This window comes from Carassius carassius, chromosome 8 (genome assembly GCF_963082965.1).
Source record: "Carassius carassius chromosome 8, fCarCar2.1, whole genome shotgun sequence".
NCBI classification, from domain to species: domain Eukaryota; kingdom Metazoa; phylum Chordata; class Actinopteri; order Cypriniformes; family Cyprinidae; genus Carassius; species Carassius carassius.
This window is the reverse complement of record NC_081762.1, coordinates 18292123-18311251: the sequence shown is the minus strand read 5'-3', so window position 1 is coordinate 18311251 and position 19129 is coordinate 18292123. Positions and strand designations below refer to the sequence as shown.

At 37.3% G+C, this 19129-nt stretch overlaps 1 protein-coding gene across 1 annotated transcript in view; it reads left to right on the top strand.

Annotated features, from left to right (window-relative positions):
- The window catches only part of LOC132145442 (angiopoietin-2-like), a 61948-nt gene that overhangs the window by 27457 nt on the left and 15362 nt on the right, over window positions 1–19129 (top strand). The window contains exons 4-7 of the mRNA XM_059556482.1: window positions 3294–3526; window positions 3755–3879; window positions 6406–6507; window positions 8220–8386. Of these exons, the coding sequence (XP_059412465.1) occupies window positions 3294–3526; window positions 3755–3879; window positions 6406–6507; window positions 8220–8386 (627 nt within the window). The remainder of the gene's footprint in view (window positions 1–3293; window positions 3527–3754; window positions 3880–6405; window positions 6508–8219; window positions 8387–19129) is intronic.

The following is a 19129-nucleotide window of genomic DNA, read 5'->3' as shown; positions in this document are numbered from 1 at the left end:
TTTTGTTGTTGTTGTTGTTGTTGCTTTTTTCAGTCATATAATTTAATTGTGTATTTCTATTTTTTCTTGCCCTTTATAATTAATTAATTTATAAATTAATACAAAAAATAAAGAAAACATTATAAAGTGTACAATAAAGCACAATCGAATCCTTATATTATAATCACATTGTATTGAATCAAGTTAACGGTGTAATCTGCCGATTGTCCTGCAGGTGACCGCATAAATCTGTCTTCTTCAGTGCACTTAGGGCTTTACGATTACTCCAGAGCACCCGTAGATCTATGATAATTTTCAAACAGGCCGTAATATTAAGATCAGTTGTACGATCATTTTTACAAACTTCTTAGCCTTAATAAGCTTTTGGGAAACTCAGCCCAGGTCATTAGATGTGAGCTCCGTTCATGAACTGTGTTCCAAATGACATGGTCCCTACACAGTGTCTATTGCTCCCTACTCCCTGAGCAGGTGAAATCTGTTGAAATTTATTCACTTCAGAACATTCATTCACGGATTTGTGCAGTGTCTTCACACACAGAGAAGTGTGACATCATATAGCTCTGTAAATAAATACAATTTAAATTTACATCTCGCACTCTTCAATGCACTATGAATGGAACATATACATTCGCTTCAAACTGGAATCATTGCGGAATATCCTGTGATGTCCACTTCGCAGGGCACTTACATTCGAATAGAACAAACGTCTGAAGCATAAGAGAAACATACAAAATGTGCATATCAGGGGAGTGCTAGGACTGGAATTGAGAACCGCTGACTTGTACTGTCTTTTTACGAGTTGCATTGCATACTGCGCCTCGTAAACATAAAACAATGTCTCCTTTTGTGATCGGAGAAATGACAAACAACAAGCGCTACTAGGGTTGGGTATCGATCGGGTTTTTTATGATACCGGTGCCATTTCGATACTTTTAAAATGGTACCGGTGCCTAAATGGTGCCAGAACCGATACTTATATATAAAAAAAAAAGAAAAAAAAAGAGCCACAAAAAACTATGTTATAATAACTATAACATTTAAAGAACATTACAAAATATTTTAAATAAATCCATAGTTTTCACACACTCCTTACTCTAAGCCTTATAAATGTATTTTTTGATCTGGGTCACTGTTTAATACAAGCCACACATAATGTTTCTACTGTATCTCTGCAAACACTCTGATATTTAGTTAAAATGAGTCAAAAGTCTTAGGCACTTGTGGCGAGTGGGGCGGGGCCGAGGGACGTGGGAACACGAGTGAGGCCGGCAGTGATTGGACAAATCAGTGGCACCTGCGGCCCACCGCCGGTCTCGAGTCCCACGTAGGAGATGGAAGGGTATAAAACTGGAGCGACGACAGTGAAGGACGAGAGAGGACCAGGCCTGGGCGTTATTTTAGGTTTTGGTTTCATTTTGGTGTGCACCAGTCGTCCGTGAGGGGCTGGTGCGCTGTTTTGTGTTTGTTTTGTAATTAAAGTTTCATTTTGATTGTCCGCCGGTTCCCGCCTCCTTCTTCCCGATGACTAGGAAGTCTTTTATAGTTACAGCACTTTAGTATTTTCACCCCAAAAAGGGTTTTAAGCCAGTTATTTATATATTTTGCTGTAGTGTCAGTAGGAAATTTCAGTTTACATTTCCAAACAATAATTTTGCCATTAATTTGAATAATAATCTAGTGAGATTTTTTAGTGCACATGCAGATCTCTGTGTGGAGCACTGGTTGTTTTCAGACTGCTTGTGCATTCAAAACACCATTGTTTGGGGTGAAAATACTAACGTGCCTAAGACTTTTGCACAGTAGTGTATGTATAAAGAATTTATAATTAAATTAAGTATATTTAAATAAGTGTAAAGTATGCGTTCATACGTGTTAAGGGCTAGATTTTCGCTGGAGAAAATGTGGTGTGATGAGCGGTGAACGGAGCGAAAACTTTACAGTAAATGAGAAACTGATTGCTCCATTGTAACCTTTTGTAAACTTGCATTTATGCATTTATGCATTTATGCATTGCATTTGCATTTATGACAAAGAACTGCACAGATACAGATATTCTAACAATCTATCGATAAACACACACCTTGTGTCCTCTGTTTCTGTTCGAGTCAGCTCGTGCTGCTCCGCTGTGGTCTGCAGAATGAAGAGTGCGCTGAAAGATGGGGAGGAGACCGGTCTGCCGCCGTTTATATATGAAATTTAGGGGAACTGACTCTGAGGCTATCGCGAATTTGTGTACAGTTTATGGCTAATGCTATAGCCCACTAAAAAAGCCTAGCAACGCCCGTGCGTCTTGTGTAGGCTTCATTTCGGAGAACCAGGACAAATATTTTAATCGATTGCTCAGACATTTAAGAGGCACCGAAGTCTGCGTTCTGATTACATTCGGTGCAAAACGGTTCCATAGGTACCGGGTTTCGGTACCCAACCCTAAGCGCTACTCTGCACTGCTCAAAACTCACGTTTGAATCGTCAGTGGCAAATCCTTTAAATATGTAAACGTACTTACAGACTGTGAGTCAGAACAGCTTTCATTGTAATCTACTCTCCCAGGATCAGTAAAGAGTCCTCCATAAAATGCACTGAATATTTGGGTTGAATTTAACCACTGATTTTTATCTGTGTCCTCTTTTGGAAAACCAAACAAAGTAGTTTCGCTTTCACAAGGAAACACACAGCGTCTCCGCAACACGGTGCCAACAGCGTGTTGCAACAGTGAAAATCAAAGTTACGCCTTCTTTCTTTGCGTGAACATTTGGGCAGCGTTATGCAAATCTTCCTACATCGTGACATAGACATGTGTGGGCATGTTAGAATGAGCCGTTTTAGGAGGGCGTGGTTGACTCTTAACTTTTATAAAGAATCTTTGTATTTGAGACTTTAGACTTTGCAACTTTGCAACTTTACAGATCTTCTTTATGCACCAAGAGCTTGTAACACTCAAAAGAGAAAGTTAAAGTTGAAATCGCATCATATGAGCCCTTTAAGTTGGAGTACACTACACAACTTTTAAAATCTGACTTTTTGACTTTTAGCATCTAGCACAGACTCTAAATTGTGACAAAAATGTGTAAATATCATGAAGTGTATTCCAGCCTAAAAGGTGTATTGATGTATCCTCCAGACAGAATTCCCACAACTAATTAACCAACAGACAGTCTATGTGATACAAACAGTGAAAAATCTCAGTGCTGTTGGACTGTTATATCAGAAATATATAAATTGTTTTCTAAAATTGTTGTGCTTGTAATATGCAAATATCAAGACCATATATGAACCAGCCCGTTTCTTCTCAGCTATCTTGAACAGCGTTTTGCTGCCATGGAGGCCAAGCACAGCAGGGAGCTAAAGGCCATCCAGCAGGAGAAACAGCAGCTGTTGGAGCTTCTGGACAGACAGAATCACCTGGTCAGCCTGCTGGAGGGAGAACTGGCCAGCTCCACTCTTAACAGCACACTGCTCCAACGACAGCAGGCCACACTCACTGACACGGTGCAGCAGCTACTGGCTATGGTCACTCACTGTAACGGTTAGTGCCAAATTCACATTATTAAAGGCTAAGCTGTATACGACCAGCTCAATGGGAATAAAAGAGTCTCTCTAAACTGGGCAACTGCTTAAATCCCCAGAAGTGGTGTCTAACAATTTTCCAAGAAGATTGCAGTGTAAATCAATATTGATTGAATCAATCAAAATAGGACCGGGGTAAACTTGTATTTATTTTTCTCAAACCTAATAATACCTTGTGTGTTTCCAGATATTTCCACTCCAGTTGAAAAGGAGATGTTAAAGTTCAAAGACTGTGCTGAGATATTCAAATCTGGAGTTACAGAAAGTGGGATATACAGCATTCATCTTCCTAACTCCACCCAGAAAACTAAGGTTTGTGCTTTGTAACCAATTTATTTATTTTTTTTTACGTTTCATTTTTATGGAATTCCATGTAACACTTTTGTGTAGGGACCAATTTTCACTAATAACAAGTTCCTTATAAGCATGCCTATTATTAACATATTGGCTGTGTATTAGTACTTATGCACACATTCATCATTACCATATTCTATATTCCTAATCCTACCAAATACCTAAACTTAGCAACTATCTTAGTAACTATTAATAAGCAGCAAATTAGGAGTTTACTGCGGCAAAAGTCATAGTTAATGGTTTGTTAATAGCGATAATTGGATCTTAAAATAAAGTGTGACAGAATTCAATATAAATATAATAAATAAATAAAAAATACATATTGCATACAAAACAAAACCAGTTTGTAAAGTATGAATCTTGGCATGTATCTTGATTACTGAAGAAACAGCTCTCCTGACATTTGTTTTTGAGGACTAAATTATAACCTGGAAGGACAACATTTTTTAATGTACTGCAATTTTAGTACGTCTTTGAAAAAAGGCTAAGATGAAAATGTCATGTGGAAAAGAAAACCAAATCAAGAAGTCAGAAACATTTCCTTCAGGCCAATTCTCAGTCCATCTAACTCAGAATATGCACCCATATTTATTTCAAAATCTTGCCCTACTGAACCACAAGAAAACTCCTAAAGGTTTGTGTTTTGCCTTTGACTTCCAGAGTCATATCTAATTGCTGGCAGGCTCTTGGGATGATGAACATTTTAAAAATGTGGCCCAAATTGTTTTTGTTATTCATTGTTTTCCTGTGCACTCATTCGTCTTTCCTTCCATTTCCTGTGGGCATAGGAGCCAGGTGTTTGGCAAAGATTTGGGATCTTCTTGCCAACACAGGGTTTAATACAGAAAGTGAGAGCGAGCTGGTATTTGTAGTATCACCAACATTTCATTCTGTGCTACCCCTCAGAGAAACACACTGGGTGGCTCTTTTCATTTAGAGTTCTTTTTAGAGCTCTTTTTTATATTTTGAAGGATATTGATCAGTGCCGATTGAAATTGATTGATAAATGGTTCCTTTGGAAAGTCTTGATCAGTCATGCTCATTTATTAAAAAACTTCTGTGAAAGTTTCAATTTTTTTTTTTTGCTGCCAGAGACAAGCTAACGTTTTAGAAGAAGAAAAGACTCCCTTACATCTGTTATGCAAATAGAAGGATAAGTTGTGCCGAATAAGAATGAAATCAATTCATACTCCCCAAAAGCAAACTCTCTACAGATGTCATTAATGCAAGTGCTTTGTCTTTAAACCCTGATTAGCCGTTTAAAGTTTCACGATGGACAGTCTCATGTGTTGCTAAATGAGCTGGTCCTGCCAAGGGATGGAAATGTGCACTTACTTTTTGTTTTTGCCAAGTAGATCTTATTGCTTTTAGCCTTCTTGAGCTTAATTCTTCTCAAAAACAGCTGGGAAAATTGGAGAAAAATCATTTAGAGGATATTTACTTGGAATGTTTTCACTTGACACCCACAGGCTAGAAATATTTAATATTTCAGAATAAAATCCTTTACGGGATTGGGTTTAAATAGTTTTGATGGATTCGGATGATGGAATTCAATGAGTTGGCCTTTTATAAAAAAATTTTGCCACTCATAGCTCATACTAATTTGCTGTTTTTGCCACAAAACAGTAAATTATTAAGTTGTTTTGTGTTCAATACCAAATCAATGGTTAGTAAAAGATTCAGTGGAATTGCAATGAAGAAATTAGTGTAAGTTTGAGTATTTAAACTGCACCGAGACAAGTGTGCACATGTCCCAAAAATGTCCGCATGAGACTTTGTTTGTACTGTATGGTTAAAATTGGTACAATTCATCATTGGCAAGTTTACTGCAAAGTGGTTAACCAAAGACAAAAGCTAAATACAAACCCAGCAGAGTACTCATAAAGCCTAAAGACCTACCATCTCACTGTGGACTGGAACAGAATGTCCTGCCTCGGAGGTCCAAATGTTGTGGTCTGTGAAGCAGTCTCACCCCCATGCACATTTAAAAGGATTGTGGGCCATAGTTTTTGTTGATTTCATGATGACTCTTAAAGTTCATATTCTACAATTTCAGTTATCAGATTATTTTGTAAGTGTAACCCACAGATATAAGAAAGGTCCTTATTCAAAACATCATGAGTTGAGATATTTGCTTTGTGGCATATCCTGGGAAATTACAGTAGTTCGAGTGGTCAAATGTCAAAAATGCCACTTATTTTCTGAATAGTGTGAGAGTATTTGGACAAATTTGGACTATAATATCAATGTAATGATGAAATTATGGACAATTAACTTGCACCTGTAAAGAGTCTCACAGCATTTTTTTCTCAAATAGTTTTGTCACAAATATTATCTGAAAAGAAATGGAATGTTTCATTTAGTTTCCTAGGTAGCTAATACAAGTGTTATCGCTCAGTCTCTGCCGGTATAAAATGTATACAAAGCATAAATTGACAAGATATATTTATATTGCATGTATGTGTTTCTTAATGATTGTTTCAGGTATACTGTGACATGAAAACTAAAGGGGGAGGCTGGACTGTCTTTCAGCATCGCTATGATGGATCCGTCGATTTTAACCTAGGCTGGAATGATTACAAACTGGTAGGAAGCATTTTGCACATTTAATCCATTTAACTGTATACGTATGCTATAGCTTTAGGAGCAAGTGTTGTAACTTTCTACAGTTTGGCTTCAAATTCAATCTTCGATCTCTGATCGTTTATTTTATCACAGACATCTACATTAAGCAGGTCTACATATATCTAATATCTTGAGAAAGATTGGAATAAAAAAACCCATCTGGTAAATTCCACAATATCAGTCACGTTTTGAAAAAATGCACATATTGTCATGCATCATAACTGACCAAGGTGAACATTGTAAAGTACCAAGCTGAATTAATTTGATTTTGTGCCATCATTAAAGATTGCTTAAAAAAGATTTTTCTTGATTTTGCTTTGGACAATGAAGTATGACCACTCCTTTAATGAAGACATACTTTATCATTTACATGTGGGTCTGTCTATCCTTCATTGAGATTTATATACACTTCTGCTACCATTAATCTGAGGCGCCTAACATTTAAAACACATATTTAACCTGCACTGATGGAGAAAGTCTAACTCATGTGCGATGTCTTATGTGTATAGGCATAGAATACTGATGTGTTGGTGACCCCATTGACCTTTCTTCAAGAAAGGGATTTCTGATTGGCTCTCTCTGCATTCCCATGTCTCCCTATGTTGTTACACCTGCATCCCCTCCCTATCCGGGAGGATAAGTATATATTAATTTGGTCACAGGGTCATTTGAAAAGGAAAGATAAGAAAAGACATTAGAATTTAAGTAGGATGTCATCATTCACGCACTACGTCCATTATTTAAAACAAGTTATAGAATAAAAGGAGAGCACATAATGCTATAACGCTTGCTTAAAATCAGTGTTTTCTACCTGTGAAATTAACAACTCCCTGGAGAGCTGATTTGTTTGGAAACTATTGAGTTTTAAAAGCAAAAACAGTGGTAATCCATCTCACCTGGGTCACTTCAACAGACAAATTGCTATAGCTGCTCTGGTTGCTATAGCTGCTCTAGTTTTGTTTTCTCTTTTCCTTGTTGTTTTCCAAGAAAAATGTTTTTTTACAAGTGAATGATAAATATTTGGTCCCAGATGGAGCGTGGGAGTGGGGAGCTCCTGTAGATTGTTGATAACGTGTGCATTGAAGCATTTGAATGCCCAACTGCACTACCACATCTCACAGTGTTCAAATGTGCCGTCTCATTTGCTGGGCCAAACAGATGGAAATGCAGCATTTTCCTGTGGTTACGGGAGGTCTTGTGAAATGTTTACTAGTATGTGACAAGGAACTCCAGGATTGTTCTTCTGAAGCTTCTTTCTGCTATCAGTGTAAATAATTATGTAATACTTATAAAATAATCATTTTAGACATAGTTATTCATAATTGTCTGTTTTACAGAATACAAAAATACTGGTAATTTACACCTCATGCTCTTAGTTTTGGTTAAAATAACACATCACATCCTGTCTGGTAGTCACATACAGTCTAGCCGCAAAAATTTGAATATTTCATCCCACTCAAAGCTTATAGCTGGAGCTAAAAAATTTGGCATTTACAAATAATATGAATTACATACCTCCTGTACAATGTAAATAATAATTTTCATAGTAAAAAAAATAATAAATAAATATGTTAGTACAATTTAAAGGAAAATATAACTTAATTCTTTATACTTAAACATTTTGTCAAACTTACCAACATTTTTTATTTTACTTCACATACTGTATGATGTAGGGATTTGGAGATCCATCGGGAGAACACTGGTTAGGAAATGATGCCATCTACCTGCTTACAACATCAAAAGACTACACTCTCCGGGTCCACCTCAAAGACGCCGAGGGACAGGAGGCTTATTCTCATTATGACCATTTCTACATTGATGGAGAGGATAAGAAATACAGGTACCAAATGTTCCTTGTTCTCTTGATTCTAGATGTTGTGATGCATACAAATGGGCGTAACTTTGCTTATAAAAGTTTTGAGAACAATTTGGGAGATGCGCATGGAAGGTTTGCAATTAGCTCATGACAATTTATATAATTAAGTTATGTGCAAATAATATGATGTTTTATTTTTACTTTGATAAATAGTCTCAGTGATGTATTGATCTGGTCTAGGCTTGTTTTGTCTATTACCAAAAAAACTACTTAATCTTTTAAACCAATTTCAATAGCATATTGAGTGACTGTTTTTACACAGTTATTTGAGGGTGCAATATTTTTTCCAACCATCTTGGGCTGAGATATGATTGGTCTATTGGCAGTGTTTTTGCTTTAAGTATGAGGGGTTCCCTAATATAACCTTTCACTTGAGTAAAACAAAATCAGCAACAGAAAAACATTTGGTTGCATTTTGTTCTGTGATTTAACTGGAACGGATAACAAGCAGTGGAAAGTGAAAGAGAGGTGGCAGGGGAGTATGTGGTAGAGAACATTCCAGCCAAAAGCTTTCCTCCACTGAACGCAACTGCAACAATCACTCAACAAAACATTAAAAATGATTAATTCCAGCACAAGACTTGTTATAATACCCTCTCACAAATTGAAAACTCCTAAGCATTTGAAGATGCTTCCTAGTATTAGCATCCCAGACCTGAGCTATTTCATTAAGTGCTGGGGATAAAATCACCCATGACAAACACATCCTACCAGTCTCCATCGTAAAGAACCCCTATGTGGATACAAGTGACTTAGGAAAAGCAAATTAGCAGAAGATAAAATCTCTAGTATTTTGGGTTTTTCATCAGAGCTGTGTTTTATTCTATGTATTAGTCAAAGCTAGACTGAACTGAACTGGTGGGAGTAATGCTATATATATTTTTATACATTGTGTGTTATTTAAGTAGAATATGTTCATTATCTAATGGTTCAGAGTTCAGAATCTGATTAAGACTTTATTTGCATTCAGATTTGCAAAGTGAATCATATTTTCAGCATATTATTGACACATTTAATTTTTTTCTCTTTGTCATTTTCCTGGGATAAGAGACACTTGTGGGATTATGTCCACAAGTAAAAATTATGAGCTAAATATACGGTAAACCAGTATTTCTCCCAGCATCATTATTGCTTCTGGTCTGCTGATCCCAGGACAACAAAAGAGAAACAGGGCAAACAATTTCCAGCATGAGGCTTTGCCAGAAAACTGCAGAGTTAAACAAATCTCACACCTCTCTTAAGGGATGCAATTAAACATGCAGCATTGCTTGTGGGCATACTTATACAATGAATGAACCAGAACCAGAAATATTTAAGGAAACACTGAATTGTGTTTGTGTGTGTGTAAACAGGTAGAGAAATTGCTGAACAAACACTTGCCAAATCCCACCATGTTTGTTTTCTAGTTTACCTCATGGTAAGTGTGCATTATATTAGCATGCTGAGAATCCTGGCATGGTCTCGAGGGTGTTGGGCCCGTTTGGGATTAACCAGCCAAGCAACCTATGGTGCAAAAACGTTTTAATGCCAAAACAATCTCCTGGAGTTCCTAGCTGTGTGGTCCTTATTCTGGCACAGTGTGTTCGCAATTCTTCCTGATGAGATAAAATCAACAATGGATTGTGGAAAATGGAGGGTGAATATCTTTGGAAAACACATTAATGAGTCTTAGAGCTTAGTGAAATAAGAAAGAGGAAAAGATAAATCACTTAGGAATATCTTATATAGGTCCAATTACTGGGGTTAACAGTGGATGTAATAGATGTAGACGCTTTCATCTGATTATTTAAAAAGAAAATAAAAAAAACATTATATGTGATCCTTTGTGTATAGTATTTAAGTGAACTAATCTAAAACAGGGTATGTGTCTGGGCTGATTAATACAAGAAGTGGCAAAAAAGAGAAGGCGCTAGTAGCAAAGTTTTCTGGCACAGCTTTAGACATAGATTACCATACACATTATAGAGGTAGATTCAAGACTAAGACTACATGATAGGAATGTTTATGCAAATATTTATTGTAAAAGTATTGATTTTCAAGGGGTTACATCCACCGGCGGCGCTAGTGGGGGTCTTGGGGGGTCTCAAGACCCTGCAATAAAACGCCTTGACCCCCCATTTGACCCCCCCACCCTCTTCCTGATTAAAAATATATATAACGGGATAAAGATTAAAAAAATATTTCTCTTCAAACTATGCAGAACATTAATAATTATTATTTCGACATTTATTCATACACTGAACCGAGAACCGTTTCTGTCAGACGCGTCCGATTCGAGAACCGAGGAGCTGATGATACTGTGCATGTGTGATTCAGCATGAAGCAGACCGACATACAGAGCGTCTGAACAGAATGGATTCTTTTGGTGATTGATTCTGAACTGATTCTGTGCAAATGTTATAAGCGCGGGTAAACCGAAGGCTAGAATGAGGGGCAGTCATCGCCAATGACATTGCATAGAGTGCAAAAGAACCGGTGAAACTGGTTTTATTTGATCGAATTGTCCGAAAGAACCGGTTCACTTGAGAATCTGCTCCTTTGCCCCTTAAGTGCCCTTTTGTGAATGCCTGCCCACGCCCAATCATAATATTAGTACAATTTATTAATAATAATTTAGCCATAAATAAAATGACCCACATGATGACCTTTCACGCACGCACATTTTTTAATTGCTAGAGGATATTTTCAACACCGTGGCAGCTGGTAAGTGGTGTTTCATTCTCAGCGAAGTGATTTTGATGTTTATTTACTTATTATTATTTTACAAGAACGATGTGATGTGAGAACATGCAGATATGTTGTTTATATTGCTGTGTGTAGCCTGTAGTGTAGAAGTAACACTAGCGTGCTGTTTGAGGGAGAAACGTTACACAGGCAACGAGGGGTCTGGTCTTTTATATGTTATTTGACTAAACTTTTATTATATTACAGTACTTATTTATTTTTTAAAACGTAGAGTGCCTTAAAAATAATTATCACAACACTGGTAAGGCTTATTCAGATTTTCTCATTCTCTGAATTATCATTATAAAAATAAAAACTATTCAGAAGTGAATTAAAATATAATTATATTTTAAATGTGACGCATTTTTTTTCTACAATAGCAACAGTGTTTACAACAGCAAGACCACTTTAGCCTGTAAACTCAATACTTTCTCTCTGGAAATAAATGTAAAAATATCAATGTCAAAAAAAAAAAAAAATGCATAATATACCTGACATCAAAGTGCAGTGTGAAGGCTATGAATAACACATGTAGCCTGTCATTTGTTTACATTGCAAAGGTGTTCAATTTTAGACAACTACAAAAGTAATAATTATATTAATCACTATATTCCAGTGTATCAGTTTTTTTATGTTTTGTATCAATATTTAAGGTAGACTTATTGATTAGGTGCAAGAGTAGTAGTGATGGTTAAAATAATAGATTAATGCTGAAATAGTAAATTGAGCCTTGTTCCTAGATGGACAGAGAGTGGAAAGTAATAGATCAGATGAGAAGATGGAGATAGAGGAAGAAAAAGAGGGACATGTAGAGGCACAAGTGACAGAAAGAGAGCAGGTAACAGCAAGCCAGGAGACAGTGGCTGGTGAGAAAGAGGAAAATGTAGAGGCACAAGTGTTTTCTATAGTTTTTACTATAACTGCTGTTCTTTATTATTCTGTAGAACAGAGAAGAAAAAGCCATCAGGTTGGGACAATTTAAGACATTTCAGTTTCTAATCCCAGAGCTATTATTATTTTAAACTTAAAATTGTCTTCTCTTCAAAACTGCATCAAAGCATTTGCTGCAGTATCAATACATAATCATCCATATTGATACACTAATCAGCAAGGAATGCATCACAATATATTGCTGTATTGATATATGCACCATTTAAAGACTTGTTCCATGTGCCCCTTTTATACTTTGAGCACCTGCCCCTCCAAAGGTCAATACAATAAACATAATATTTCTCACAAGCAAGTTTTGAGGGGGACACCAAATAAAACAGGCAAAATTGTACAACCCGAATTCCGGAAAAGTTGGGAAGTTTTTAAAATTTTAATAAAATGAAAACTAAAGGAATTTCAAATCACATGAGCCAATATTTTATTCACAATATAACATATATTACGTAGCAAATGTTTAAACTAGTGCTGTCAACGTTAACGCGTTAACTCATGCGATTAATCAAAAATTATTAACGCGTTAGTATTTTTTTAACGCAAATAATAAATGTAAACAACTTTTTCCGGAACTTTTTTCCGTTATTGTAGGCAGCGCGGTGCCGCGGCGCGTCTTTCTTTGATGAGGACATGGCAAACGAGAGTAACTTTTCTGTGAACTTAACGTTAATGTAAATACGATGGCAGAGGAGACGGTGCCCGCTCTGCTGAACGGCAAGTTTCGTTATAAAAAGCTTCCTGATGGAAGTTTTGATAAAACCAAAGTTGTGTGCACTTATTGCAGTGATGAATTGGCCTTCCACAGAAGCATGACAAGTTTGAAGTACCATCTCCGGGCGAAGCACATTTCTGCTAATGTTGTTAGCAAAGAGGCTAATGTTAGTGCTGAGACCGGGTCAGCTAGCCGTGCTCGTCAGACGACACTGGCAGAGTACAGCCGCGGCTCTGTCAACAAAAAGACGACCAATAAGCTAACTACTGCATTTGCTAAATGGATCGCCGCAGACTGCAGGCCCATCAACATAGTTCAGGACCGGGGGCTTCAAGACGTCATTCAGATCGCCACAGGCGACCCGTCATACAAGCTGCCTTCGAGGGGAACTGTTGTTACGAAAATACATGAACTGTACGACACTGAAAAAGCAACCAAAATAAAGCAGTTGACAGAAGGTACTTTCATTGCCCTTACTGGAGACCACTGGACTTCAGTAAGTAACCACAACTACCCTGGTGTAACGGCACACCTAATCGATGACAACTGGCAGCTGCACTCATTCACTTTAGGAGTATTAAAAACAGAAGAAAGACATTTTGCCGAAGCATGCGCTAGCCAGTTTCTCAAAGTTGCTAATGACTGGGAGATTACCGCTAAAGTTACAACTATAGGAACAGACAGTGCTCGCAATATGATTGCCGCTGCAAGAAGTCTACCGTTCGAGCATTTGCCGTGTGTGGCGCACATGATACAAAGGGTGATCACCGTGGCTTTACGGGACAGCTGATTTGACAGCGTTTTAGCAAAGTGCCGTAAAATAGTCGGCCACTTCAGACACAGTCCCGCTAACACAGCTGAGCTCAAAGCTCAGCAAGCTTCTCACGGACTAATAGAGGAGTCCCTTGTCCAGGATGTACCGACGCGCTGGAATTCAACTCTTGAAATGATAAGGCGGATTCAACACAACAAAGATCCACTGAAAGCAACCTTGGAACAGCAGAAGCAGAACTTAGCCATGCTAACTTCAGCTGAATACGACAGGCTGTCAAAGTTGGAAACGTTACTGGAGCCTTGCAGGTAACGTTTATATGTTACACTTTACAATACATTAGTTAATGTAACGTTATTAAACTAACCATGATCAATTTATTTGTTTCTGTATTTGTTCATCTTTGTTAACTATATTTAATAAAAATACAGCGTTTCATTGTTTGTTCATGTTAGTTCACGGTACATTAACTAATGATAACAATATTTTAGTAAAGTATAAATGTCGAAAATTAACATTAACAAGATTAATAAATGCTGTTTATGTGCAGTTTATTATTAGCTAATGTTAACTAATAATAATAACAGGTTATGATTAGCTTTATTATTAACTAATGTTAACTAATGAACCGTATTGTAAAGTGTTATCAAAATCCAAGTTATTTAGACATTATAAATAATGTCATTATAAATAATTTGATAATGTTATTTTTAAGTTGTGTTATTTGTAAGTTATTTAGACATAGTGGCTGTACCCTAAACAGATGACATCTGAATAAAAACTAGTCATTAACCACTTCAGCTGTTATTTTGATTTTTTGAGAATTAGGCATATGCAATATTGGACCCACCGGTGGGTCCCCAGAGTTGATGTGGTTAAGCCAATTGTGTGGTGTTGTGTTTTCACTGTAGGTACATCACTGAGCTCCTAGGTGGTGAAAAGTATGTGTCCTGCTCCGTGGTGCTGCCTGCACTTTGTCATCTCCTGCGTACGATGGAGGTGTCCGATGTCGATCCTGCATACATAGCACGCTTCAAGACTGCATTCACAAAAGACCTCACTATACGAAAGGAGAAGTCAAACATGCCATGGTTAAAGGTAGCAACCGCTCTTGATCCTCGATTCAAGGACCTTAGGTGCTTGCCCAAAGCAGAGAGGAGAGAGGTGTGGCAAAAGCTGAGTGAGATGCTGAAGGACAGAGAAACTGCACCACAGACCTCTGGAGAAAAAGTGGAGACAGAGCCACCAAAGAAGAAGATGGCTCTCCTTCTGATGGGATCAGAGTCAGAGTCTGATGATGATGATGATGTACTGTCCACAGATAAATATCTGGAGAGGTACAAGGCAGAGCCCTGTGCCAGCATAGAAACATGTCCACTACTGTGGTGGTCATCACAATCAGGTGCATATGGTAAGCTGGCCCATATTGCAAAAAGGTACTTGGCTACACCTGCCACAACAGTGCCATGTGAGAGACTGTTCTCTGTGGCAGGCCACATTCTGCAGAAGAAGAGGTCAGCTCTACTGTCTGAAAATCTGAACAAGCTAGTCTGCTTGAGCAACTGGTTGAAAGGAGAGTTGACGTATGATTGATTGACATAAGGAATGTAGCACAGATTCACACTGTTTGAAGTGAATCTTTAACCAATAATATAGAGACTGTTCACTCTGTCTCTTAAGACATTGTTCCATTTCCAAAATAGGCCTGCTTTTTGTTGCAGTCATTTGAGGTGATGTTACCATCCAGACATTTTACAATAAAGCAATTTGTCACTACGTGTAGACATGACATTGTAACAGTTGCCTGCTAAATATGTCTGTAGTTCATATGGATGCTTCAACAAATTGTTATTAAACATTTGTTCTATAAACATTTGTTCTATAAATGTTAATTTTTGATAAAACCAAAACTGAAGAATCGGTTTCCTTAAACCAGATTGCCATGGATGCTTCAACAAATTTTATTGAACATTTGTTCTGTAAATGTGAATGTTTGATAAAAATAAAGAATCTGTTTCCTTAAACCAGATTGCCATGCATATTTCAACACTGCATGTTTACAAGTCATTTTGCGATTAATCATGATTAATCACAGGCTATTATTGTGATTAACTTGATTAATTTTTTTAATCGATTGACAGCACTAGTTTAAACTGAGAAATTTTACACTTTTATCCACTCAATTAGCTCATTTAAAATTTAATGCCTGCTACAGGTCTCAAAAAAGTTGGCACGGGGGCAACAAATGGCTAAAAAAGCAAGCAGTTTAGAAAAGATTCAGCTGGGAGAACATCTAGTGATTAATTAAGTTAATTGATATCAGGTCTGTAACATGATTAGCTATAAAAGCTTTGTCTTAGAGAAGCAGAGTCTCTCAGAAGTAAAGATGGGCAGAGGCTCTCCAATCTGTGAAAGACTGCGTAAAAAAATTGTGGAAAACTTTAAAAACAATGTTCCTCAACGTCAAATTGCAAAGGCTTTGCAAATCTCATCATCTACAGTGCATAACATCATCAAAAGATTCAGAGAAACTGGAGAAATCTCTGTGCGTAAGGGACAAGGCCGGAGACCTTTATTGGATGCCCGTGGTCTTCGGGCTCTCAGACGACACTGCAGCACTCATCGGCATGATTGTGTCAATGACATTACTAAATGGGCCCAGGAATACTTTCAGAAACCACTGTCGGTAAACATAATCCGCCGTGCCATCAGCAGATGCCAACTACAGCTCTATCATGCAAAAAGGAAGCCATATGTGAACATGGTCCAGAAGCGCCGTCGTGTCCTGTGGGCCAAGGCTCATTTAAAATGGACTATTTCAAAGTGGAATAGTGTTTTATGGTCAGACGAGTCCAAATTTGACATTCTTGTTGGAAATCACGGACGCCGTGTCCTCCGGGCTAAAGAGGAGGGAGACCTTCCAGCATGTTATCAGCGTTCAGTTCAAAAGCCAGCATCTCTGATGGTATGGGGGTGCATAAGTGCATACGGTATGGGCAGCTTGCATGTTTTGGAAGGCTCTGTGAATGCTGAAAGGTATATAAAGGTTTTAGAGCAACATATGCTTCCCTCCAAACAACGTCTATTTCAGGGAAGGCCTTGCTTATTTCAGCAGGACAATGCAAAACCACATACTGCAGCTATAACAACAGCATGGCTTCGTCGTAGAAGAGTCCGGGTGCTAACCTGGCCTGCCTGCAGTCCAGATCTTTCACCTATAGAGAACATTTGGTGCATCATTAAACGAAAAATACGTCAAAGACGACCACGAACTCTTCAGCAGCTGGAAATCTATATAAGGCAAGAATGGGACCAAATTCCAACAGCAAAACTCCAGCAACTCATAGCCTCAATGCCCAGACGTCTTCAAACTGTTTTGAAAAGAAAAGGAGATGCTACACCATGGTAAACATGCCCGTCCCAACTATTTTGAGACCTGTAGCAGAAATCAAAATTGAAATGAGCTCATTTTGTGCATAAAATTGTAAACTTTCTCAGTTTAAACATTTGCTATGTTATCTATGTTCTATTGTGAATAAAATATTTGCTCATGTGATTTGAAAGTCTTTTAGTTTTCATTTTAGTAAAATTTAAAAAACGTCCCAACTTTTCCGGAATTCGGGTTGTACTTAAGGATATGTGTACAGAGAGGAAAGCCTTACTATTGCATGGAGACAGAGACAATTTATAATGGAGACCGTTCCATTATCCTTCTTCTCAAAGTTTCTTTCTGGTTCAAAGAAAAAGCTGACTAAATTGACCAAAACATTCTTCAAAACAATTTTTTTGTTGTTGTTGCAATGTTTTTGAAGTTGTTTACACAATCAAGCCACCAAAATACAAGGGAATTTGAACTTAACTTCAACTTTTATTTATTTATATAGCACATTTAATAGCAATGTGTTGCTTCACAGTTATAATTAAAACATGAATATATAAAAACATTTGCCATGCCTAGCAAAATGAAGGCATACACACTCTTAGACATACACCCTCACACAACTGTATAGTGAGATCGGTATAGATGTGAAAGTGAGGGGAAAAAACAAAAAATAATAATTTATAACGTCAATGACTGATTTGTTCAAAAAGTGTATTCATTCAGTTAGGAAACACCTCCTCAGTGTGTTTCTCAAAGACACAATTACAGTGCTGTTACTGCTGTAGCTTAGTTTTAAACTTTTTTCGTTGGTGAAATAGAGCTAAAACAGTCAATATGGTGCCTAAAATGCACTTAATATTAACTTCTTGTTTATTCAATTTTTATAAAAATCAAAATCACATTTGTTATGCTAATATCTGGAGAACAACTGCACTCTTAGTATGATTTTATATTAGATTAACTATATAAAATGAAATAAATCGACCAGTGGTAGCTCGTGGATTTTAAAATAGAGGAGGCAAACTAATTGAATTGGCCTGGGGATCCCTGCCGATTGTTATTATTATTATTTGCTTAACCACTTTAAAATTGCTTTTTAGCATTTTTTAGTCAGAAACCGTAAAGAAAATATATTCAATATCGCTACTCATTATAAATACTTGGTAAATTATCAGCCCAGTCGCTCCGGGAGACGTTCAGACCATAGACTGTATAAAAACAGGTTCAAACTAATAGCATCTAATTTATGTCTCTATGATGGTTGGTTGATATTCCAGAAGGAAGGCTAGCCTCCTCTATGATGTTACTTTTCTCAGCACTCTAAAATCTAAACGCGCACCCGCACTAATCTAATCTAACGTACAAGACTTGTATATGCGTACACTATGGGTGTGTGTAAGACGTTATTAAACAAGCTAGGTAAACCCCTGTATACAACAAGGGTAAACGTTATAATCGCTAACAGCGCAGACTACATCGGTAACAAAAGTAAATTGGTACGCAATAATATTTTTGGACACGATTTATTAATGACTCTGCATCATCTATATTAAAGAGAAAATAATCACGTCATCCGATGTCATCTGATACTTGCTCACGTCATCCAGGGGGAACTCGAGATGTTTAAAACTTTTTTTGTTTTTGCTCCGTTTGCATTTGTATTAATTTACTACTTACACAATTAGTTTAACTATTTATCATTATATTATTTACAATACACATATTTCAATTATATTTTAGTGGGGGACAACCCTCAGATAGGGGGGGTCCAGACCCCCCCGACCCCCCCGCGATTTCCGCCTATGAGAGAGTGTCAGCCACGTTAAAAAAGTTAACTGCTTAAGTCATTTGTGGATTGATGCTTATTGAAGATGTGAACCGTTTCAAACAATTCAGTTCGATTTGATGAACTGGTTCAAGAAGATCCGGTTACATCGAATGATTCGTTCGTGAACCAGATATCACAAAATGCAGTATTTTGAAATCTCACACAACAGACACGGAACAGAAGACAATGCTGAATAAAGTCGTAGTTTTTGCTATTTTTGGACCAAAATGTATTTTCGATGCAGTAATATGCAGTTATTAGCCGTGTCCACTGTATTTTTTTTTTGGTTTTCATGAGACCCCCCTTGAAATGACCAGGACCCCCCCATTGCCCCCTCAATCAAA